Genomic DNA, 20349 nt, shown 5'->3' with positions numbered 1-20349 from the left:
CAGAGAATCAGGAAAGTTTTTAGAAGCTTGTAATCTGTATTTTAATCAAGGATCAAACAACAGTTGTAAAAAGTTTTATTCCCTCTGTGTAAAATTAATGTATGTTCATTAATAAAAGTGAATGGTATTTTAGTGTTACCGATGATGTGGAATGAAGGAAGGGTGAACGCACCACCAGCATTAACCTCTCCCACCTGTTTAAGGTTGCAGGAAAGATAATGTTATAATAAACTATTTGTAGCACAGGGGGATGACATCTGTAGAAATTAGTTCCTTACTGGTGTTAAACTCTCATAAATTCATATATTTCCCACCATTTCTATGTTGTATCTCCTCTCCCATTTTGAAACTTCTCGGACATTGTGATGGTTTGAATAAGAAGGATCATACAGAATACTGTTGAGAGCTTCCCTGACTGCTCCGTGCTGTTGCTGCCTCAGAGTCTGTCTAGGTAGCCTGCAGGGTCTAGTCTGACCTTCCTCAGGGGCCTTCAAGGCTTCCTGTGACTTCTCTCAGGACCTAGAGTCATAAACTCACCTGCTTCAATTGTCCTTTGTTCTTCTGTTAGCTAAAACTTTTCAGGGGCTCATTTAAGCAAATGTCAATTTAACAAAGTAACAAAAAGAATAATTAAAAGCCATGATGGGAAAGTTCTGAACCAAGATTTATAAAATCTTACCCTGTATAATTCTTAGCACAAGTTTCTTGTCTAGGCTTAAAGGAACTGTTTTCTCATGGCCTTGGCATACTTTGAATGCAATATATAAGTATCTGAAGATATATACATCATATAATTTATATAACACACATTGAATACAATATATAAATGTCTGAGGGTATACATGTTATCAGTGAGAAAACCAAGAAGGAATATGAGAGTGTATGTGTATTCATACACATTTAACTTAGAGAATATAGAAATGCTACATCAAAACTGGTCATTTTAGACTATCAGATGATTGACTAAAAGCAGCAAAACTTGTCAATTTGTCAATTAATCTCTTTTGTCTATTTTTCATGGAATTCATTTCCTTAAATGTCAGGAGGTTACACTTTTTAAGGAACTTCCACACTGTCCTCCCCCCGTGACTGCCCCAGTTTTCATTCCCTCCAGCCGTGTAGGAGGTTCCCTGACCTCCAAGCCTCTTCAGCGTTTACGATATTATTAGTGGGCTCTTTGCTAATTGTTATTCTGACTGGCATGAGGTGATGGATCATTATAGCTTTGTTTTGCATTTCTTATTGTTTATCGCTGGTGAGCATCTTTCATTTGCCTCTTGCCTGTCTAAAAGAGCAAGTTGCTCCACCCAGGCTCAGCAGTTGTGGCACACAGGCTTAGTTGCCCCAAAGCATGTGGAGTATTCCTGGACCAGGGATCAAGCCTGTGTCCCCTGCACTGTCAGATGGATTCTCCACCGCTGGGTGACCCGTCTATTTAGCTTTTTTTTCCTTTTGAGATGCATATATATTTTGTATTGGAATATAATTGCTTTACAATGTTGTGTTAGTTTCTGCTGTACGACATCATCAATCAGCCATAAGTATACATGAATCTGCTCCCTCTTGAACCTCCCTCCCGTGATCTCCATTTCACCCCTCTGGTCAGCACAGAGCACCAAGCTGAGCTCCCCGTGCTATCCAGCAGCTTCCCACTAGCTCCCTGTTTTAACCATCAGTTCAGTTCAGTTCACTTGCTCAATCATGTCCAAGTCTTTGTGACCCCATGGACTGCAGCACGCCAGGCCTCCCTGTCCATCACCAACTCGCAGAGTTTACTCAAACTCATGTCCATTGAGTCGGTGATGCCATCCAACCATCTCATCCTCTGTCGTCCCCTTCTCCTCCCCACTTCAATCATTCCCAGAATCAGGGGCTTTTCAAATGAGTCAGCTTTTCGCATGAGGTGGCCAAAGTGCTGAGTTTCAGCTTCAGCATCACTCCTTCCAATGAACACCCAGGACTGATCTCCCTTAGGATGGGCTGGCTGGGTCTCTGTGCAGTCCTAAGGGCCTCACGAGAGTCTTCTCCAGCATTTCAGCCATGGTGGTGTGTGTGTCAGTGGGGCTCTTCAGTTTGTCCCCCTCTTCTTCTCCTGCCATGGCCACACACATGTGTTCTCTATATTTGTGCAAATATTGTCTTAACAGTTATATATGGAATCTAAAAAAATGGTGTTGATGAACTCATTTATTGAGCAGGAATATAGGCGCAGAGGTAGTTCTTAAGCTTTGGGATGTTAAGCTTTCAAGGCATAAAATACATGGACAATCGTGGCATGCATTTTATGAAGTGAAAGAAGCCCATTCAAAAATGCTACAGAAAGTAGGCATTTTACAATATGACACTTTGGTGTAGGTAAATGTTCATATGTGCTCAGTGGTGTCTGAGTCTTTGTGAACCCAGGGGCTGTAGCCTGCCAGGCTCCTCTGCCCATAGATTTCCCAGGAAAGGATACTGGAGTGGGTTTCCATTTCTTCCTCCAGGGCATCTTCCTGACCCAAGGATCGAACCTGCATCACCAGGATGTCCTGCATAAACAGGTAGATTTCTTCCCAGTCACTTGGGAATCTAGTAGGAAATGTAGAAGAGATTAAAAAGGTCTGTGGTTGCCATGGGTTTGAAAGGAGGGACTATGAATATCCTAAACCTAGAAGACTTTCAGGCCGTGAAATAATTTGTGTTAAACTGTTGTGATGGACACATATTATTATACATTTATCCAGAGGTATGGAATGCACATTCCTAAAAGAAAATCATAAGGGTAAACTAAAGAGTCTATGTATTTACTGTCCTTGTAGCTTCATCAGTGGTAACAAATGCTCACTCTTGGGGGAAAGGTAAGTAGGGAGATTGTCCACGTGTGGGAACAAGAGGTAAATGGGAAATGTGTATACCTTATTCTCAATTCTGCTGTGAAACTTAATCTTCTACAAAGTAAGTACTGGTGCATGCACACTGATATTTTTTAGAATATATAATATTAGAAAGATGGACATGCTTCTATCTTTAATTTTTCCTTAGTCGTTACACTTTAAAGATGTGAGAAAATAGCACTCTCTAAATGGCGTACACAACAAAGTGTAGCAGTTAATTCATAAAAACTAGAAAAACACACACACAGGAAGTAGAACAACGCTCTCACGTGTTAATTCATGTGTAATGTAACTTACAACACTGATCATTATTTCCTTGCTTGGTCATCAGATAGCATTTAGGGCATCATTTTCAAAGGCATTTGTTTCTGCCCACACACACTGTTAACCTAGCGTGTCCTGCTCAGTTCAGTTCAATTCAGCTGCTAAGTCCTGTCCTACTCTTTGTGACTGCAGCTCGCCAGGCCTCTTGCTGCCTCCGGATTATTTTCAAAGAAAGCTGTGATGGAAACACCTCTAGGTTCCTGGTCTCTGAAGTTGGAGGTGCCACACCTGCAGAGAGGTGGTCACAATCCAAATCATTTTGTGAAACCCAGGCTGCAGAGGAGGGTGAAAGAAACGAAGGCCATGGGAAATCTTTGGGAAGAATTCTGCAAATAAAGCCTGGCAGGAACCCAAGACCCCCAGCTGATTCCCACCAAACACTCCCCTCACAGGCACAGGCCAAGGACCAACACACCCATCCTAGAAAGATCCCCTCCCCAGGGAATCAGATTGAGTGTTGCTTCTAGAAGTTCCCGCCCTAAAACCTCCCTTCCTGAGGTCTCAGATGTGCCAAATCTGAGGTTTCCCTCAGGGCTCCTGAATGCTGGTCTTCCTCTTGCATTTTTTTCAAAACCCTGCTAGGCTGGGTCAGGTAGCCCAGAAGTAGGGTCCATTGTGTCTGGTGAATTGTTCTGAGGCCTGCTCTCTGTAATGTAAAAAGGAAGGAGGGGAACTAGCCCTGGAAGATCTGCAATAGAGTGGAGCACCAGGATGTGATTAGCATATCAGTTTAGTCTTGATTACCCACTACAGATCAGGAACACAGAAAGTCGGAAAAGAGCTCAGAAAAGGGTGAAAGAAACAAGAAAACCTCTTCTTCTTTTTCACTGCAGCAGTTGCAGGTTAAACGGCTGTATGGATGCCATTGAAGGTATTTTCTCAACATGCAGATGTGAGTTTGAGACGTCATAGCCCCACAGAAGACACAGAGCAGGAGGAAGAAGAGGAGGAAATGGCAGCTTCTCAGGTAATTGTCCTGTCCCGGGTCTGGGGCGGTGTCTGCATTTCCTCCTGAAATGCCTGGACTGAGAATCTGCAAACCTTTAGTTCTCTGCTTCTAAGTTTTTTGCCTGGAGTGCTTATTATCACCTTCTTATTTTTTCCTTTTTTTTTTTTTTTTAAATAGTGAAAACCAGCTCTTCAGGTTTCATCTCCCTCATATTTCAGAGCCTTTTCTTCATTGTCTGTATCCTGGCTTTCTATAGAGCATGATGAATTCTCAATATGAAATAGTGACTTTCAAGGTTGAATACATTCCCTTTGAGAGAGATCAATACGGGGAGGCACTGGTATCTGAGATTCCCATTGGGATGTGGTTCAGTGTTAGCATCTTCGGGAAGTCAGGGAAATGCCATGATGAATTTACATGTGGATGCAATTCAGCTCTCTAGAAAAGGAGTAAGAAAATACCCTTGTTAATAGAATGAACTCAACATTACAGAGTTTTTAACAAGTTAAAGTAGCAGAGACAATCCTCTATACTGATAAGAAAAATATACTAATTAAATGGACTATTAAGCTACAGATCATGGGAGGTATATAGGAGGTGGAATTTGCAGAAAACTGACATTTTTCATGATAGACTGAGATCATGGTTTTCCTAATATTGCCAAAATGCCTGGCAGGGATAGTGCATTTTCCCCTGTACTCTTACCCCGTGACCTCTGATGTTCACTGATTCAGGTACTTCTGTGAGATTTCCACGCTATGAAATTCATTTTCTTTTTTTCTTGAACAAGGATCTTGGAAAGAAACAATGATGGATATGCCTATCACAGTTAATGAGGAAATGCCGTATCTACTTAGTTACTCTTTGCTTTGAGAAATGAACACTGTCAGCTAAAACAGATGCACAATTTGAGAGATGTGAATTAAGTTTTATTTTGTGCAAAATGAGGACAGCAGCCCAGGAGACAGCATCTCAGAGAACTCTGAGAAACTGCTCCAAAGAGACAGTGGGGGAAGGTCAGTATGTGACTTTGGTGAAGGGGGAGTTCAGTGCAATCAAGCACTTACTTTACAAAAGGTTTCCTGCCAGTCGTGAGGAGTTGAAGTCATCGTTTAGTGGTTTAGTGTATTTCTAGATATGAAGAGATGCAAGGATTGGGATCATGAAAGCAGTTTCTGAAAATATCTGACTCTCTAAAGACCTATTTCACCAGATTCCCCGGAGCAGAGTGCCTCAATTCACCCTGAACTCCGTCGAGGGGATTGAAGTCAGTTGCAGCACCATGGGGTTCATTCTCCCCAGAGGCAGATGGCAAACGCCCTTGTTGTTGTTCAGTTCAGTCATGATGTACTCTGCATAGAAGTTAAATAAGTAGGGTGACAACATACAGCCTTGACGTACTCCTTTTCCTATTTGGAACCAGTCTGTTGGTCCATGTCCAGTTCTAACTGTTGCTTCCTGACCTGCATACAGATTTCTCAAGAGGCAGGTCAGGTGGTCTGGTATTCCCATCTGTCTCAGAATTTTCCACAGTTTATTGTGACCCACACTGAAAGGCTTTGGCATATTCAATAAAGCAGGAATAGATGTTTTTCTGGAACTCTCTTGCTTTTTCCATGATCCAGCAGATGTTGGCAATTTGATCTCTGGTTCCTCTGCCTTTTCTAAAACCAGCTTGAACGTCAGGGAGTTCACAGTTCACGTATTGCTGAATCCTGGCTTGAAGAATTTTGAGCATTACTTTACTAGCATGTGAGATGAGTGCAATTGTGCGGTAGTTTGAGCATTCTTTGGCATTGCCTTTCTTTGGGATTGGAATGAAAACTGACTTTTTCTAGTCCTGTGGCCACTGCTGAGCTTTCCAAATTTGCTGGCGTACCTAGTGCAGCACTTTCACAGCATCATCTTTCAGGATTTGAAATAGCTCAACTGGAATTCCATCACTTCCAGTAGCTTTGTTCGTAATGATGCTTTCTAAGGCCACTTGACTTCACATTCCAGGATGTCTGGCTCTAGATGACTGATCACACGATTGTGATTATCCAGGTCGTGAAGATCTTCTTCTTTGTATTCTTGCCACCTCTTCTTAATATCTTCTGCTTCTGTTAGGTCCATACTATTTCTGTCCTTTATGAAGCCCATCTTTGCATGAAATGTTCCCTTGGTATCTCTAATTTTCTTGAAGTGATCTCTAGTCTTTCCCATTGTGTTGTTTTTGTCTATTTCTTTGCCTTGATCATTGAAGAAGGCTTTCTTATCTCTTCTTGCTATTCTTTGGAACTCTGCATTCACATGCTTATATCTTTCCTTTTCTCCTTTGCTTTTTGCTTCTTTTCTTTTCTCAGCTATTTGTAAGGCCTCTCAAGACAGCCATTTTGGTTTTTTGCATTTCTTTTCCATGGGGATGGTCTTGATCTCTGTCTCTTGTACAATATCATGAACCTCATTCCATAGTTCATCATGCACTCTATCTATCAGGTCTAGGTCCTTAAATCTATTTCTCACTTCCACTGGAAAATCATAATGGATTTGATTTAGGTCATACCTGAATGGTGTAGTGGTTTTCCCTACTGTCTTGAATTTAAGCCTGAATTTGGTAATAAGGAGTTCATGATCTGAGCCACAGTCAGCTCCTGGTGTCAGTTTTTATTCACTGTATAGAGCTTCTCCATCTTTGGCTGCAAAAAATATAATCAGTCTGATTTTGGTGTTGACCATCTGATGATGTCTGTGTGTAGTCTTCTCTTGTGTTGTTGGAAGAGGGTGTTTGCTATGACCAGTGCATTTTCTTGGCAAAACTCTATTAGTCTTTGCCCTGCTTCATTCCGCATTTCAAGGCCAAATTTGCCTGTTACTGCAGGTGTTTCTTGACTTCCTACTTTTGCATTCCAGTCCCCTATAATGAAGAGGACATCTTTTTTGAGTGTTCGTTCTAAAAGGCCTTGTTGAGTCGCTGGCAATGCTCTTGGGAAGTGCCTATTTGTAGTTGACAACACTCCTGTGTGTTTAGTAGAGATGCTGGGATTTGGGAGTGGGGATTTTCATCACTCACGCCCAGGTCTGATCATTTCCAGTACATTCCACGCTCACATCACAGATAAGAGTCTCATCACATTTCTGTATTTTCCAAAATGTTTACAAGAATAATATTACTGCTAAGCTATGTTCAACTGTGTTAAAGTTTAAAATATAGTTCCGTGCAAATGGGAGATTTTTCATGAAATTGAAAAATTCAGAACCAAAGCTGTCTATTTTTTTAATCACTGTGTATGTCTGCACCCTAGTCTATTTTAAAAAGTTAAAATAATATTGTCACGTGAGTGTATGTTCCTTGGTTCTTTGTCTCATCACAACAAAGATTTGGAGCGACGGACATTAAAGCCCTCAGCGCATCACAGCTCTTGGGTCTTGGACAAACCGTGTTAGAGCTCTTAGGCAAATCAGTGTTACAGCTCTATTTTATTTAGAGGATAGGAGGAGAATCCATCCTTAAGCATGAGGGCATGCCAACCTAAAGACTCAACCCAAAGACAAGAGATTGGAGGAGCGCGTGGGGGAGGCTGAAAAAGAGAATGAGTGCACGCATGCCTGAGACAGAGAGAGAGAGAGAAAGCACTTTTGCTCCTTCTTTTATACGTTTTTCCCTCCACCTGGGCCTGCCCTATGCAAATTGGGTTTAGCCAGGAGTTCTGCTTGTTCAGAAGAAGGCAATGGCATCCCACTCCTGGTCTTCAGACCTTCCTTTGCCCTTCCTTGTCTTTCAGCCACTGCCATTTTGGACTCCTTTTCCCTATTCTACCTACCTAACAATCTCATCCTCAAATATTTATGTACATTTTCAATCAGTTAAAAATTATCCTGATCTTATTGACATGACAATTTGTCTCTTAAGAAGTACACAGTCCCATTTTAGTGTATGTCTGCATGCATGAACATGTTAACATGATAGACTGATTTTTTTCTTTTTCTTTTTTGAAGATTCCCTGAAACAGGGAATAGCTACCCACTCCAGTATTCATGCCTCGAGAATCCCGTGGACAGAGAAGCCTGGCTGCGACAGTCCCTGGGGTTGCAAAGAGTAGGACACGACTGAGTGACTAACACTTTTCTTGTTTTTAGTATTATTTACAAATAGAGATTTCTATAAACTTTCATTGAGAGTTAGCTCTGTGCATTTGTCTGTGTTTGATTAAAGTCTAGAGTCACAAACTGAAGTAAAAGTTGCTGCTGCTGCTAAGCCGCTCCAGTCGTGTCCGACTCTGTGCGACCCCATGGACGGCAACCCACCAGGCTCCCCCGTCCCTTAAGTTGTCATTTAAAGAATGTTTGTTAAATATTTGCCAAAAGATGATACAGCAACATTATTGTTTTAAATTATTTCTGTTATACATTCAAGTCTCTGAAAACTGTCAGAAAGTAGTATATGCTGCTGCTGCTGCTGCTAAGTCACTTTAGTCGTGTCCAACTCTGTGCGACCCCATGGACGGCAGTCCACCATGCTCCTCCGTCCATGGGATTCTCCAGCCAAGAAACTGGAGTGGGTTGCCATTCCCTCCTCCAATGCATGAAAGTGAAAAGTGAAATTGAAGTTGCTCAGTGGTGTCCAACTCTTCGCGACTCCATGGACTCCAGCCCACCATGCTCCTCCGTCCATGGGATTTTCCAGGCAAGAGTACTGGAGTGGGGTGCCATTGATTTCTCTGAAAGTAGTATATACCAGATCGTTAAAATGATTCTTGTTGCTGAGGTTACTATCCTATCAGACATGTAAAATCTGTAAAGCACTTAAAGTTCAAAGTTAAATGTGAATTCCTTCCTTACTGTTCTACTATGTTGCTGTTCACACATTGTCACTCATGGAGCAGAATTTTCAACATTACTAGTTCAAATAAGCTTGTGAAAAATGTGGCACACTGAGCCCACTCCAGAACATTTGGATCAGGAAGTGCTTTTTAAAAATATTTCCTGTTTCTTTTGATAGACAGTTTATCCTCTGTCAACTGAGTACAACACTCAAAAATAAATATGCCAATGTTGATCTGATTATATAATTTCTCTTCCAAATCAGAATAATTTATGTAGTGGTTCATGGATCGTATCAAATCCTCTTTTCTTGGGGTTAAAAATGTGGTAGAAGATATTACTGTGTAAAAATTATATTCTTGTGTAACACCTGACATTCTCTGAAAACAAAACCATTTCTCTTGCTGGTTTCCTCTTGGGTCACATTAGGAAGTCTTCCCATGGCCACATGGCACCTGTACTTTGTATTTCAGGGACGGTTGACATTCCAGGATGTGGCCATAGACTTCACTGAAGAGGAGTGGAAATGCCTGGACCTCAGTCAGCGAGAATTGTACAGGGACGTGATATTAGAGAACTACAGGAACCTGGCCTCCTTGGGTGAGGATAACTGCCTTCCAGAATCCCTTCTCTACCCACTGGGTTTTGGTTCCTGTATTTCTAGAATGTCTCCTAGAATCTTTTGCTCCTTATAATAGTTTCAGATCCCTGCTTTCTATGGGAAAATGGATATTTATGAGTTGAGAAAGAAGACTTCATGAGGATTCATTATGATTCTAACTTTTCCTTGATGGAATCTGCCTCCTTCTTCTAGGTTAGTGGTAATTCTGTAGGTTCTGTGGTATAAAAGGGTGCCATTCTCCTTTATAAATCAGATTTTTACTACGTACTTACTTTGGCCTTAGTAGTACTTGACTAGAATCTCAAGATCTTTTCTTTATGTATTTGTTATTTATAAAAGTGCTTCTATAAAGTATTTGGGGATATAATTTTCTAGGCTATATTAACATTCAACCATGCCTTCTCTAGAATGTTAATAATGTAATAATGTATTGAGCAAGATTACAGTCATGTCTGACTCTTTGGGAGCCTATGGAATAGTCCATGGAATTCTCCAGGGCAGAATACTGGAGTGGGTAGCTGTTCCCTTCTCCAGAGGATCTTCCCAACCCAGGCATTAAACACAGGTCTCCCACAGTGCAGCTGAGCCACCAGGGAATGTTCATACAGCTTAGGAAATTATGTCCCCAAATACTTTAGTTCTAGGCTGTATTAACATTCTACCATGCCTTCTCTGGGCTTCCCTGGTGGCACTAGTGATAAAGAAACTGCCTGCCAATGCAGGAGACGTTAAAGAAGTTGATTCGATCCCTGGGTTGGGAAGAACTCCTGGAGAAGGACATGGCAACCCACTCAGTATTTTTGCCTGGACATTCCCATAGACAGAGGACCCTGGCTGGCTACAGTCCATAGGGTGGCAAAGAGTCAGACATGACTGGAGCGACTTAGCACATGTGCCTCCTCTTCTCGCTTGAATACATATGAGATTGCAAACTGATGAATCTCTAGCAAAACAAACATTCCTTTTCCTGATAGCAGGTCTTGTGGTCTCTAAGCCAGACCTGGTCACCTTTCTGGAGCAAATGAAGAATCCCTGGGATGTAAAGAGACTGGAGACACCAGCCATATACACAGGTAGGTGTGAATGGATGGAGCCGATGAGTCAAGGACAGGTCCAAGGATTAGTGAGGAATTCACCCTTTGTGATGTGGTTTGGGAAGATCTGCTTCAATGGAAATGATTTTGGAGAAGTCTGGGTTTCTTTCTGTTGCTGTCATAGGCGGATATCACCTGCCCCATTCTGTCTTTTTAAATCATTCCTGAATTCATCTCCAGTGATTACTTTTCTCAATCACAGTGAGAACTGAAATCCTTCCCTTGGCCTGTGAGAACCTGCATGAATCGGTTACTTTTGCATTTCTTGGGTGGGGAGGGGGTGGGGGGGGCTGGGATGGACTAGGAAAACTGCCCATTTCTGAAAAACTCTGCTGCTGGCTGGCTGCTCTAAGATGCTCTTATTAAAGTTTCTACCTCTAGATGGCAGTGTGTGAGTGGAATTGTAGACATACTGCCAAAGTTCTAGGAAAATTGGGCACAGAGGGTTTTTTTTTTTTTTTCCTGACATAATTTGTAAAACACTGGAAACTACAAATATGATCTTATAAATTTTAAAATTATAGTAATTTCTTCAGTGCATAACCAACACCTCCCTAAAGAGAAAGAATGCCAATCTCAGGGTTACTTCAAATTTTCTGTTTACTTCATACGAACTCATATGAAATGTTAAGTGTATTTGCCCCAATGCCTCAATGCTAAAAGACTTAAATATATTCAATTAACTCAAAGAATTTTCAAATAATTTGGCATAAGAGCTGAAAACATTTTCCACCATATTTTTAATGGTTTCAAACTATTACAATGTTTAGATAATAGAATCTTTTTAAAATATTCTTATTGGAGTATAACTGGTTTACAATGTTGTACAGCAAAGAGAATCCATTTTACGTGTAGATATCTACTCTTTTTAAGGTTTTTTCCCAATTAGATGTCCACAGAGCATTGATAGTGTTCACACCATATTTTGAAAGTCTCATTTCTTAATTTCTCAAGAACTGCTTCTTTAATGTTGTTATCAGCTTTCCCAAACTTTGTCCTACATGTCCTCGCGTTCTGATTAGATCGTCAGTATCATTTATGATTTTTATATTGAAACATCATATAGAACGTGCTAAAATAAAAAGTGGGTTAAAGAATTAGAGGGCACCTAGCAGAAGTCAAAGAGCAATGATTAGACTGCCTGCCTCGTCTTTATTTAGTGGTTCTTGTAGCTATTTGTCTTGCTCCTTCCTCTACATCATACTTCTTTGTCCTCTCATTTTGTCACATTTTCTGGGTTTGTGGTCTGTTCTGCAGGCTGCAGGATCCTAGCTCCTCTTGCTCTGTTGTCTTCCCCCTAGGGGGTAAGGTTGTTCCACAGGCTTTTACCCTTACCCCCTTGATCTTGGCTTTGATTGCTGTTATTGTGACCCAAGCCTCCCCTGGATATTGAGGAGAACTTCCCCTTGGCTCTATGGTTGTCACTGCCCTGTCAGGGATGGGGTCTGCTCCCTGATTGGTGGAGAAGAGCCCCCAGATCCGTTTCTTCACTGTGATTCTGATCTGTGGTCAAGGCAGGTAGGATTGGAGGACACCCACTGGGAGAGAAGACACTAAGGACTGCTCCTCTGGGGATGTTCACCTTGGGGTGTGCTCATGCTCAGTGTGAGTCTCATGTGACCCCATGTTGGCACTGCTCTTGGCCCCCCTTTAACCATGGGCATGCTGGCACATTGTTCTGGTGCCAGTAGCTTTCAGTTTTAGGGATTTACATCCACTGTTTGTGAAAGCAGAGAGGTCTGCCTCCTCAGATGTTGTTTTCACTGGAACACCAACATAGGTCCAGTGAACTCAGGTCCCAGAATTGCATTCATGGAGCTGGACCTGCTGAGGTGATATGGGGGCAGCTCAGACTCTGGCCTGGCCCCACCCCCTAGTATACATCTCCACAAAGTCTACAGCTGTTAAACCTACACCTCCCATGGCTGGGGGAGCCCTGTTGTCCATTCAGATGCTCTGCAGGGGCTGAGTTGACAAAGCCAGTTGCAGGTATAAAAGCATGGTTTGTGTAACCGTGAGGAGAGACTTCAGGTTTTCTTCCTTAACCCTGGGGCTCAGCTGAGCCTTCAGCTCCTTCTATGTGTGTAGGCCACCCACAGGTGTCTGCTCCAGAAGCTGCCCCAGAGCACAGGAGTCTGCTGATTGTGGAGGAGGTGCATGGGGCGAGGCAGTGGCTGGAGCTCAACAGAGCCCACCCGGGTGGTGGCCCTTCCTAGTGCTGGGGGAGGAGGGGCCAGCACAGGGGGAGAGGGGCTGCAATGGTGGGTCTTCCCTTTGGGCATCACTCAAGAATGGCGCTCTGCTCTTTGGTGGTTCAGGCTTCCTCCACAAGCATTCTAGTTTATAGAGCTCCTCCCTCACCCCCGTCCCCTCAGGATGCCTCCTCACAACCCACAGCATTCCTCTGCCTGGGTCTGCTCTCCAGACCCCACATTTCAGCACCCAGCCTTTGTCCACAGCAGCGGACACCCTATCAGGCTGTGTGGGCAGGACAGGGGTCAGTACCCTGTGCACAGGTCTCACTCTGTCCTGCTGCCACAGACTGTTGCCGTGTTCTCTTCCCACAGAGAATGATGCTCCCCTTCTGTCCCAGCTGAGCTCACACCAGTCTCAGTAGATAAGAATAGTAGATAAGAAAACTTTCATTTGATATCTTTCAGCTGTGTCTTCTCACAACACCCATGGTTTGATGTCCAAGAATTCAAGATTAGAAAATTTAACCCAAAAAGCAAACCTAGGAATACATGAAAGAGCTCACCTTGGAAATGAACATTTAATGAAAGACCAGGAATATACGGGGGTATGTGAAAGATCTAGAAGATGTTTATATGGGCAGAAAGAAACCGAGACATTTTCACATAATGCAGACATTACTGCCCAGAGAAATGAGCAATGTGAGTCAAACTGCAGAACACACCCATTTCAGTTATCAACATCTGCAGAGAAGTGTATCTCTTCAAGCAAAGGCTTAAATCAGTTTTTGAAACATACACGTTCTCTGAAGGGATATGTGGAAAACCTGGAAAGTCATCCAGTCTCTACTGCAAATACTCATGCAAACCACTCTGAACACAGGCTTCGATTACACATATATTCATGCACGTCTGAAAACAAGAAATTTAAAAATGATGGGGAAAATTCACAATATAATCAGTTTGAGGGATCTGTGAGCAAGGGGTCATTATTCTTCCACCAACAGACAGTTTCTCTCTGTTCCAAAATGTGTAATGTTGATAATAATGGAAGAGAGTTAATCCCACCATCATTGTTCAATACACATCATGATACGGTTAATACAGAACAACTTCTCACGTGTAATATCATGAGTCAGCCCTTTAATAAGAGCTCTACCCCCAATGATTACAAGAATAGTTACGATGGAGTGAGAAGCCATTCATGCAATGAAACTGGGTGGAAAACTACACAAGACTCTAACCCTATGAAACATCAGGGACCTCAATCTTCAGACAAAGATTCTAACAATAGTACATGGAGGAATATCTTTTACCAAACATCAGGTCTTCCACTAAATGAGAGTACACACACTGGAGAGAAGACTTACAATTGTGAATATGGTGATGTTTCTAATCAGTCTTCAAATCTCACTCAACAGCAGAGTATTCAGAATCCGCAGAAAAGTTACAAGTGTACGAAATGTGAGAAAGCCTTTACTAACTCATCCAGTCTAAGTAGACACAGGAAAATTCATTCAGGATGGAAACCTTTCAAATGTTCAGGGTGTGGCAACACCTCTAATCAGAATTCAGAGCTTAGTCAGGATCAGCAAATCCATACTGGCAAGAAACCTTATGAATGTAAAGAATGTGAAAAAGCATTTAGGTCTTCCTCAAACATTAGTCGACATCAGCAAATTCACACTGGGGAGAAGCATTACAAATGTACAAAGTGTGGCAAAGCCTTTAATCAGATGTCACATCTTACTGAACACCAGAGAATTCATACTGGAGAGAAACCTTATAAATGTAAAGAATGTGGAAAAGCCTTCAGTCACAACTCAACGCTTACTAACCACCAGCGAATTCATACTGGAGAGAAGCCTTATAAATGTAAGGATTGTGGCAAAGAATTTAACCAGTGTGCAGGTCTTACTTACCATCAGAGAATTCATACTGGAGAGAAACCTTATAAATGTAAAGATTGTGGCAAAGAATTTAAGAAATGCTCAGATCTTACTTACCATCAAAGAATTCATACTGGAGAAAAACCTTATAAATGTACAGAATGTGGGAAATCTTTTAGTCAGAACTCAATTCTCACTCAACACCAGCGAATTCATACTGGGGAGAGGCCTTATAAATGTAAGGATTGTGGCAAAGACTTTAGTAAGCACTCAGGTCTTACTGACCATCAGAGAATTCATACTGGAGAGAAGCCTTATAAATGTAAGGATTGTGGCAAAGCGTTTAAACAGCACTCATGTCTTAGTAAACATAAAGTTATCCATACTGGAGAGAAGCCTTATAAATGTAAGGATTGTGGCAAAGACTTTAGCAGGCACTCATGTCTTACTAAACATCAAGTAATCCATACTGGAGAGAAATCTTTTAAATGTAAAGAATGTGGCAAAGCCTTCAGTTACTACTCAGGTCTTACTCAACACCAGACAATTCATACTGGAGAGAAGCCTTATAAATGTAAAGAATGCGGAAAAGCCTTCAGTCACTACTCAACTCTTACTCAACACCAGAGAATTCATACTGGGGAGAGGCCTTATAAATGTAAGCATTGTGGCAAAGCCTTTAGCAAGCACTCAGCTCTTACTTACCATCAGAGAATTCATACTGGAGAGAAACCTTATAAATGTAAGGATTGTGGGAAAGCATTTAGAGTGCACTCATGTCTTACTAAACATCAAGTAATCCATACTGGAGAGAAGCCTTATAAATGTAAGGATTGTGGCAAAGCGTTTAGACAGCACTCATGTCTTACTAAACATCAAGTAATCCATACTGGAGAGAAACCTTATAAATGTAAAGAATGTGGAAAAGCCTTCAGTTACTACTCAACTGTTACTCAACACCAGAGAATTCATACTGGGGAGAGACCTTATAAATGTAAAGAATGCGGAAAAGCCTTCAGTCACCACTCACGTCTTATTCACACCAGCGAATTCATACTGGAGAGAAACCTTAGAAATGTAAAGAATGTGGAAAGCCTTCATCAGGCACTCATGTCGTACTCAACATTAGAGAATTCATCCTGGAGAAGTGGCAAAGGCTTTAATCAGAGCTCTCACGTTATTAGACATCACAGAGCACGTCCTGGAGAGAAACCCTAGTAATAACTGATGGAAGAGGATTGTCCCAAACATACACTTCAGAAAATAAAACACCATTTATTTAAGAAAGATAAGGAATGACATAAAGAAAAATGTAGAAAAGTATTTAATAAAAATTAAATCTAAACCAATATCAGAAATTGCACACTAGAAAAAGTGAAAGTTGCTCAGTAGTTTCCAACTCTTTGCAAACCCATGGACTGTGTGCATGGAATTCTCCAGGCCAGAATAGTGGAGTGGGAGGCGGATTCTTTACCAACTGAGCTATCAGGGAAGCTCACACAAAGGAAAGCATTTCATCAATCCTGTTTTTTGAAGTTCCTCTTCAGGAGAAGTATTGTAGATAGTAATCCATAGTTAAAATAGATAGAAAGTTGATATGTTAGTATGGCTCACAAGATGAAGGTTGGTACTTAGAAATGTACAATTATTAGGAATATATCTTTGTTTATATTGACATGATTTATGATTATTTGAAACCCAAAATAATGTCATTCAACTCTCAAATTACTCCATGCTGCTATGCTTCATTTCTAGTGTGTAGGCTAAGTTATGTTTTTGATGGTTGCTATCTCAAAGATGAGACAAGGCCTTCAATCCTAGGGAGAAATCATTTATATTTATTCTGCATTAGAAGATTAAGGACACAGGAATGTAACATGTACATCTAAATGGAGGTGTTAGTCATTCATGTCAAACATCCCTATAGGTCACCATGAGGTAAGTGTTCAGGGAGTAATTCCACATATTAAAGTAAAATGTACATTTTCAATAGTTATTTCACTTGGTTTTAAGTAACATACAATGACAGTTCACTGAAATCTTGATGTATCTTTATAATATCAACAGAAGTCATGAATATTAGTTGACATGTTTCAAATAAAGACATCTCTGATACCTTAGAAATGTATGGAAATCGGTCACAGAAAAGTCATGTAATTAGTGTATGTCTTGTTTCATAAACAATTAACCTCCATTTTGTAACCATAGGAATCACAGTTCTCAGATCATTGTATCAGAGAAATGAATATCATTGTTTATGCTTGTAATCTGTATTTCATTCAGCTACACAGTGGGTTGGAAAAGATTTTATACTGACTGTGTGTTATGACATGTTAATAAAACTGGATGGTTTCTTGTGATGAAGTTGGTGTGTAATGAAGTGTCAACAGTACCGATTTAAGGTTGGAGGGAAAATACCTAACAATAAACTCTTTGTTAGCACAGAGGGATGATATCTGTAACAATTAGTCTCCATATTGCCTTTAAGCCTCAGCTAATTGGATATTTCCCATCATTTCTCCATTGTACTTTTTCCCCCTCTCTGGAACTGCTGGGACATTGTGATGGTTCTAAGAAGGATCGTACAGAGTATTGTTGAGAGTTTACCTGAATTACTCCATGCTGTTGCTGCCTCAGTGTCTGTCTGGGGAGCAGGCAGCCTGCAGGTCCTTGAACTCACACCAGCCAGTCCTGTGAACACCTCTACTAGATGACTACCCACCTTGAGACCAGCAGTCTTGCTGAACCCCAGGGTCTACTGCCCAGGCCCCCCTTCAGTGACACCCTCAGAGCTCACCAGATTCTTGCTCCTCTTGCTTTGAATAGACCAATCCACACTCAGCGTGGGGAGCTTATAGCACTTCACCCAAGGTCTCTTATAAAGGCCTGAACCCCAAGTACTGGAGCTTTCTCTGCTTGGTCCTAACCTTGACCTAAGAAATTCCTGCCCTAGAACCTCCTCTCCTGGGAGGTCTTAGGTGTGCTGAGTGTGAGGGCTGAAGCTCAGGGCTTCTGAGTGTGAGTCTTGGTGGAAGTATCAAAATAAACAGGGAACTTCCTGAAGAGTCATTTCATGGCCCCTCTTCAGAACTGCAGATTTATAACTTCTTAGAGTGGGGACCTGACCTCGAGGGGTTCATATTCACTGAAATGGTTCAGAAAGAACCTTGTAAGTGGTTTCAACCTGGTTTCCTATCAAGATTACCTGACCAGTGTTAAGCGATAACCTCCCCACAGAGTTCTGTCTTGGTCCTATGGGAGCATCAGTGTGGTGTGTAGGAAGTGCTCCTAGGGATTCTAAGGGGAGGCCTGGGTTAAGGACGTGACTCCTGGTCCATCTATGAGAGTTGAGGCCTGGCTTCAGTCTGAGGAGAGGCAGCAGTGTTGGTCTAGCTGGACTTGGACCAGGGAAATCAGTCAGCTCACATCTGTGTGAGCAGAGGGTTAGGAGCTCTCTCTGAGGAGAGAACAATCAAGAAATAAGTTCAAAGCCTGGTCTCCAGGTAGGAAGTAGTTGTTCCTGAATCTCTCCTGAGACAGGACAGGAGAGGTGGGTTTTTTCAGCTTTTCAAGGTTCTTCTGTCTGTAGGTGAAGTAGTTGCAGGTTAAAGAGCTGTGCAGATGCCTTTGAAGGTATTTTTTCAATATGCAGAGATGTGTTTGCTGCATAACATCCTCAGAGAAGACAGAGCAGGAGGAAGAAGAGGAGCAAATGACAGTTCTGTCCTGGGTCTGTGGCTGTGTCTGCTTTGCCGCCTAAAATGCTTGAATGGAGGGAACCTGCAAACCTTTAGTTCTCTGCTTCTAATTTTTCTGCCTGGGGAGTCTGTTATCAACTTCTTATTTTTTCCTTTTCTTACCATAGTGAGGACCGGCTGTTTAGATCACTTCTCCCTTGTGTCCCAGAACCTTGTCTTCCTTGTCTGTATCCTGGCTTTCTTTAGAGCATGATGAATTCTCAACCTGAATGAGTGACGTTCAACTGGTGAAAATATTCCCTTTGTGAGAGATCAACATGGGGAGGCATAGGTTCAGAGATTCTTATTGGCATGTGGTTCAGTCTTGGCACCTTAGAGAAGTAGGGAACATTAGGGATGAGTTTAAATATATATGCAACTTGAGACATTTAGAACTGGATTAAGAAATTGTCCTCATGAATAGAATTACCTCAGTGGTCCAGAATTCCACAAGAAATTTGGGTTATAGAAGGAGAAAAGTATGAGAGACCTTTCTCTATATTGGTAGGAAGGACTCACTCTTATGTGTAGTCTTAGGATACGGAACATGGAAGTTGTATAAGAAGTGAATTGTGTATAAAACTGATATTTTTCAGGATTCAGATCACTGCTAACATTTATCCCACTACACCTCACGTTCCTTGGATCAGGTGCTTCTGTGATTGTGAACTGTGATGTTCCTGCTTTTTGACTTAAATAAGGATTTTTGAAAGATTTAGTGAGGGATGTGTATAAGCTGCCTAAATTAATGTAGCAAACTTCGCCTTCTTAGTTCTGTTTGCTTTGGAAAATGAACACTCACTTGTGTTTAGTAAGATTCTTGCATTTTGGGAATGGAGGTTTTCATCACTCAAGCCCAGGTCTGATCATTTCCATTAATAATATACTCCACACTCATTTTCCAGACAGAATTCTTATCACATCTTTGTATTTTCTACAATATTTACAAGAATGTTGGGAGAAGGCAATGGCACCCCACTCAGTACTCTTGCCTGGAAAATCCCATGGATGGAGGAGCCTGCTGGACTGCAGTCCGTGGGGTCGTGAAGAGTCGGACACGACTGAGGGACTTGCCTTTCACTTTTCACTTTCATGCATTGGAGAAAGAAATGGCAACCCACTTCAGTGTTCTTGCCTGGAGAATCCCAGGGATGGGGGTGCCTGATGGGATGCCGTCTATGGGGTTGCACAGAGTCGGACACGACTGAAGTGACGCAGCAGCAGCAACAAGAATGTTATTACTTATGTATGTTTAACTGTTAAGTCTAAAATATAACGCAACACAAATGATAGAGATTTTCAAAGGAATAAAAGATTCAGAATCAAGAGCTCTAATTTTTGTCATTATGTGTTTTTGCACCCTAGTGTATTTAAAAACTACAGACATTGCCGCAAATAAATTATAAGATTTAAGCACAGAAATCTATTCCTGATTTTATAAACATGAATCATTTTTCTCCCAACTAGTGTATGTTTGTGTGCATGAAAATGTTAACAGTATATGACAGTTTTTCTGTTTTTGATATTTTTGCCAGTTACCTCCACTGGTAAAACATCCATTAGAGTGGTTTCTGTGTTCAGTTCAATTCAGTCGCTCAGTCAGGTCTCTGTGTTGACAAATCTTTTTACATAAAATCGAGCTCAGATCCGTTGAAGTAAATCCCAAGCTCTATATTTTCTGAATATTTGATCAAATATTCCAAACAATTTTGAACAGCAATATTTTTTAATCTAAAATTATTTATGTGGCTCATTCAAGATTACAAAGTAAAAAACTGTTAGAAAGTTATATAGTTCAGAAATGGTCAAAAGGATTGTTTTCTCCACTTGCTAATCGATTAAACCTGTAAAATCTGTAAAGCGCAT

The 20349-nt window shown here is 41.4% G+C and overlaps 1 protein-coding gene across 1 annotated transcript; it reads left to right on the top strand.

The window, feature by feature from the left end:
* LOC108638082 (putative zinc finger protein 66) lies at nt 4057-15727 on the top strand (the record flags this gene model as incomplete). Its single annotated transcript, XM_018063206.1, has 5 exons — nt 4057-4164; nt 9423-9549; nt 10546-10644; nt 14403-14924; nt 15003-15727. Coding segments are annotated over exons 1-5 (1581 nt in total), but the record flags the coding sequence as incomplete, so codon positions are not given.

Source organism: Capra hircus, chromosome 18 (assembly GCF_001704415.2).
Source record: "Capra hircus breed San Clemente chromosome 18, ASM170441v1, whole genome shotgun sequence".
NCBI classification, from domain to species: domain Eukaryota; kingdom Metazoa; phylum Chordata; class Mammalia; order Artiodactyla; family Bovidae; genus Capra; species Capra hircus.
Note: the sequence above shows the minus strand (reverse complement) of the source record. Positions and strands in the feature narration are given on the sequence as shown.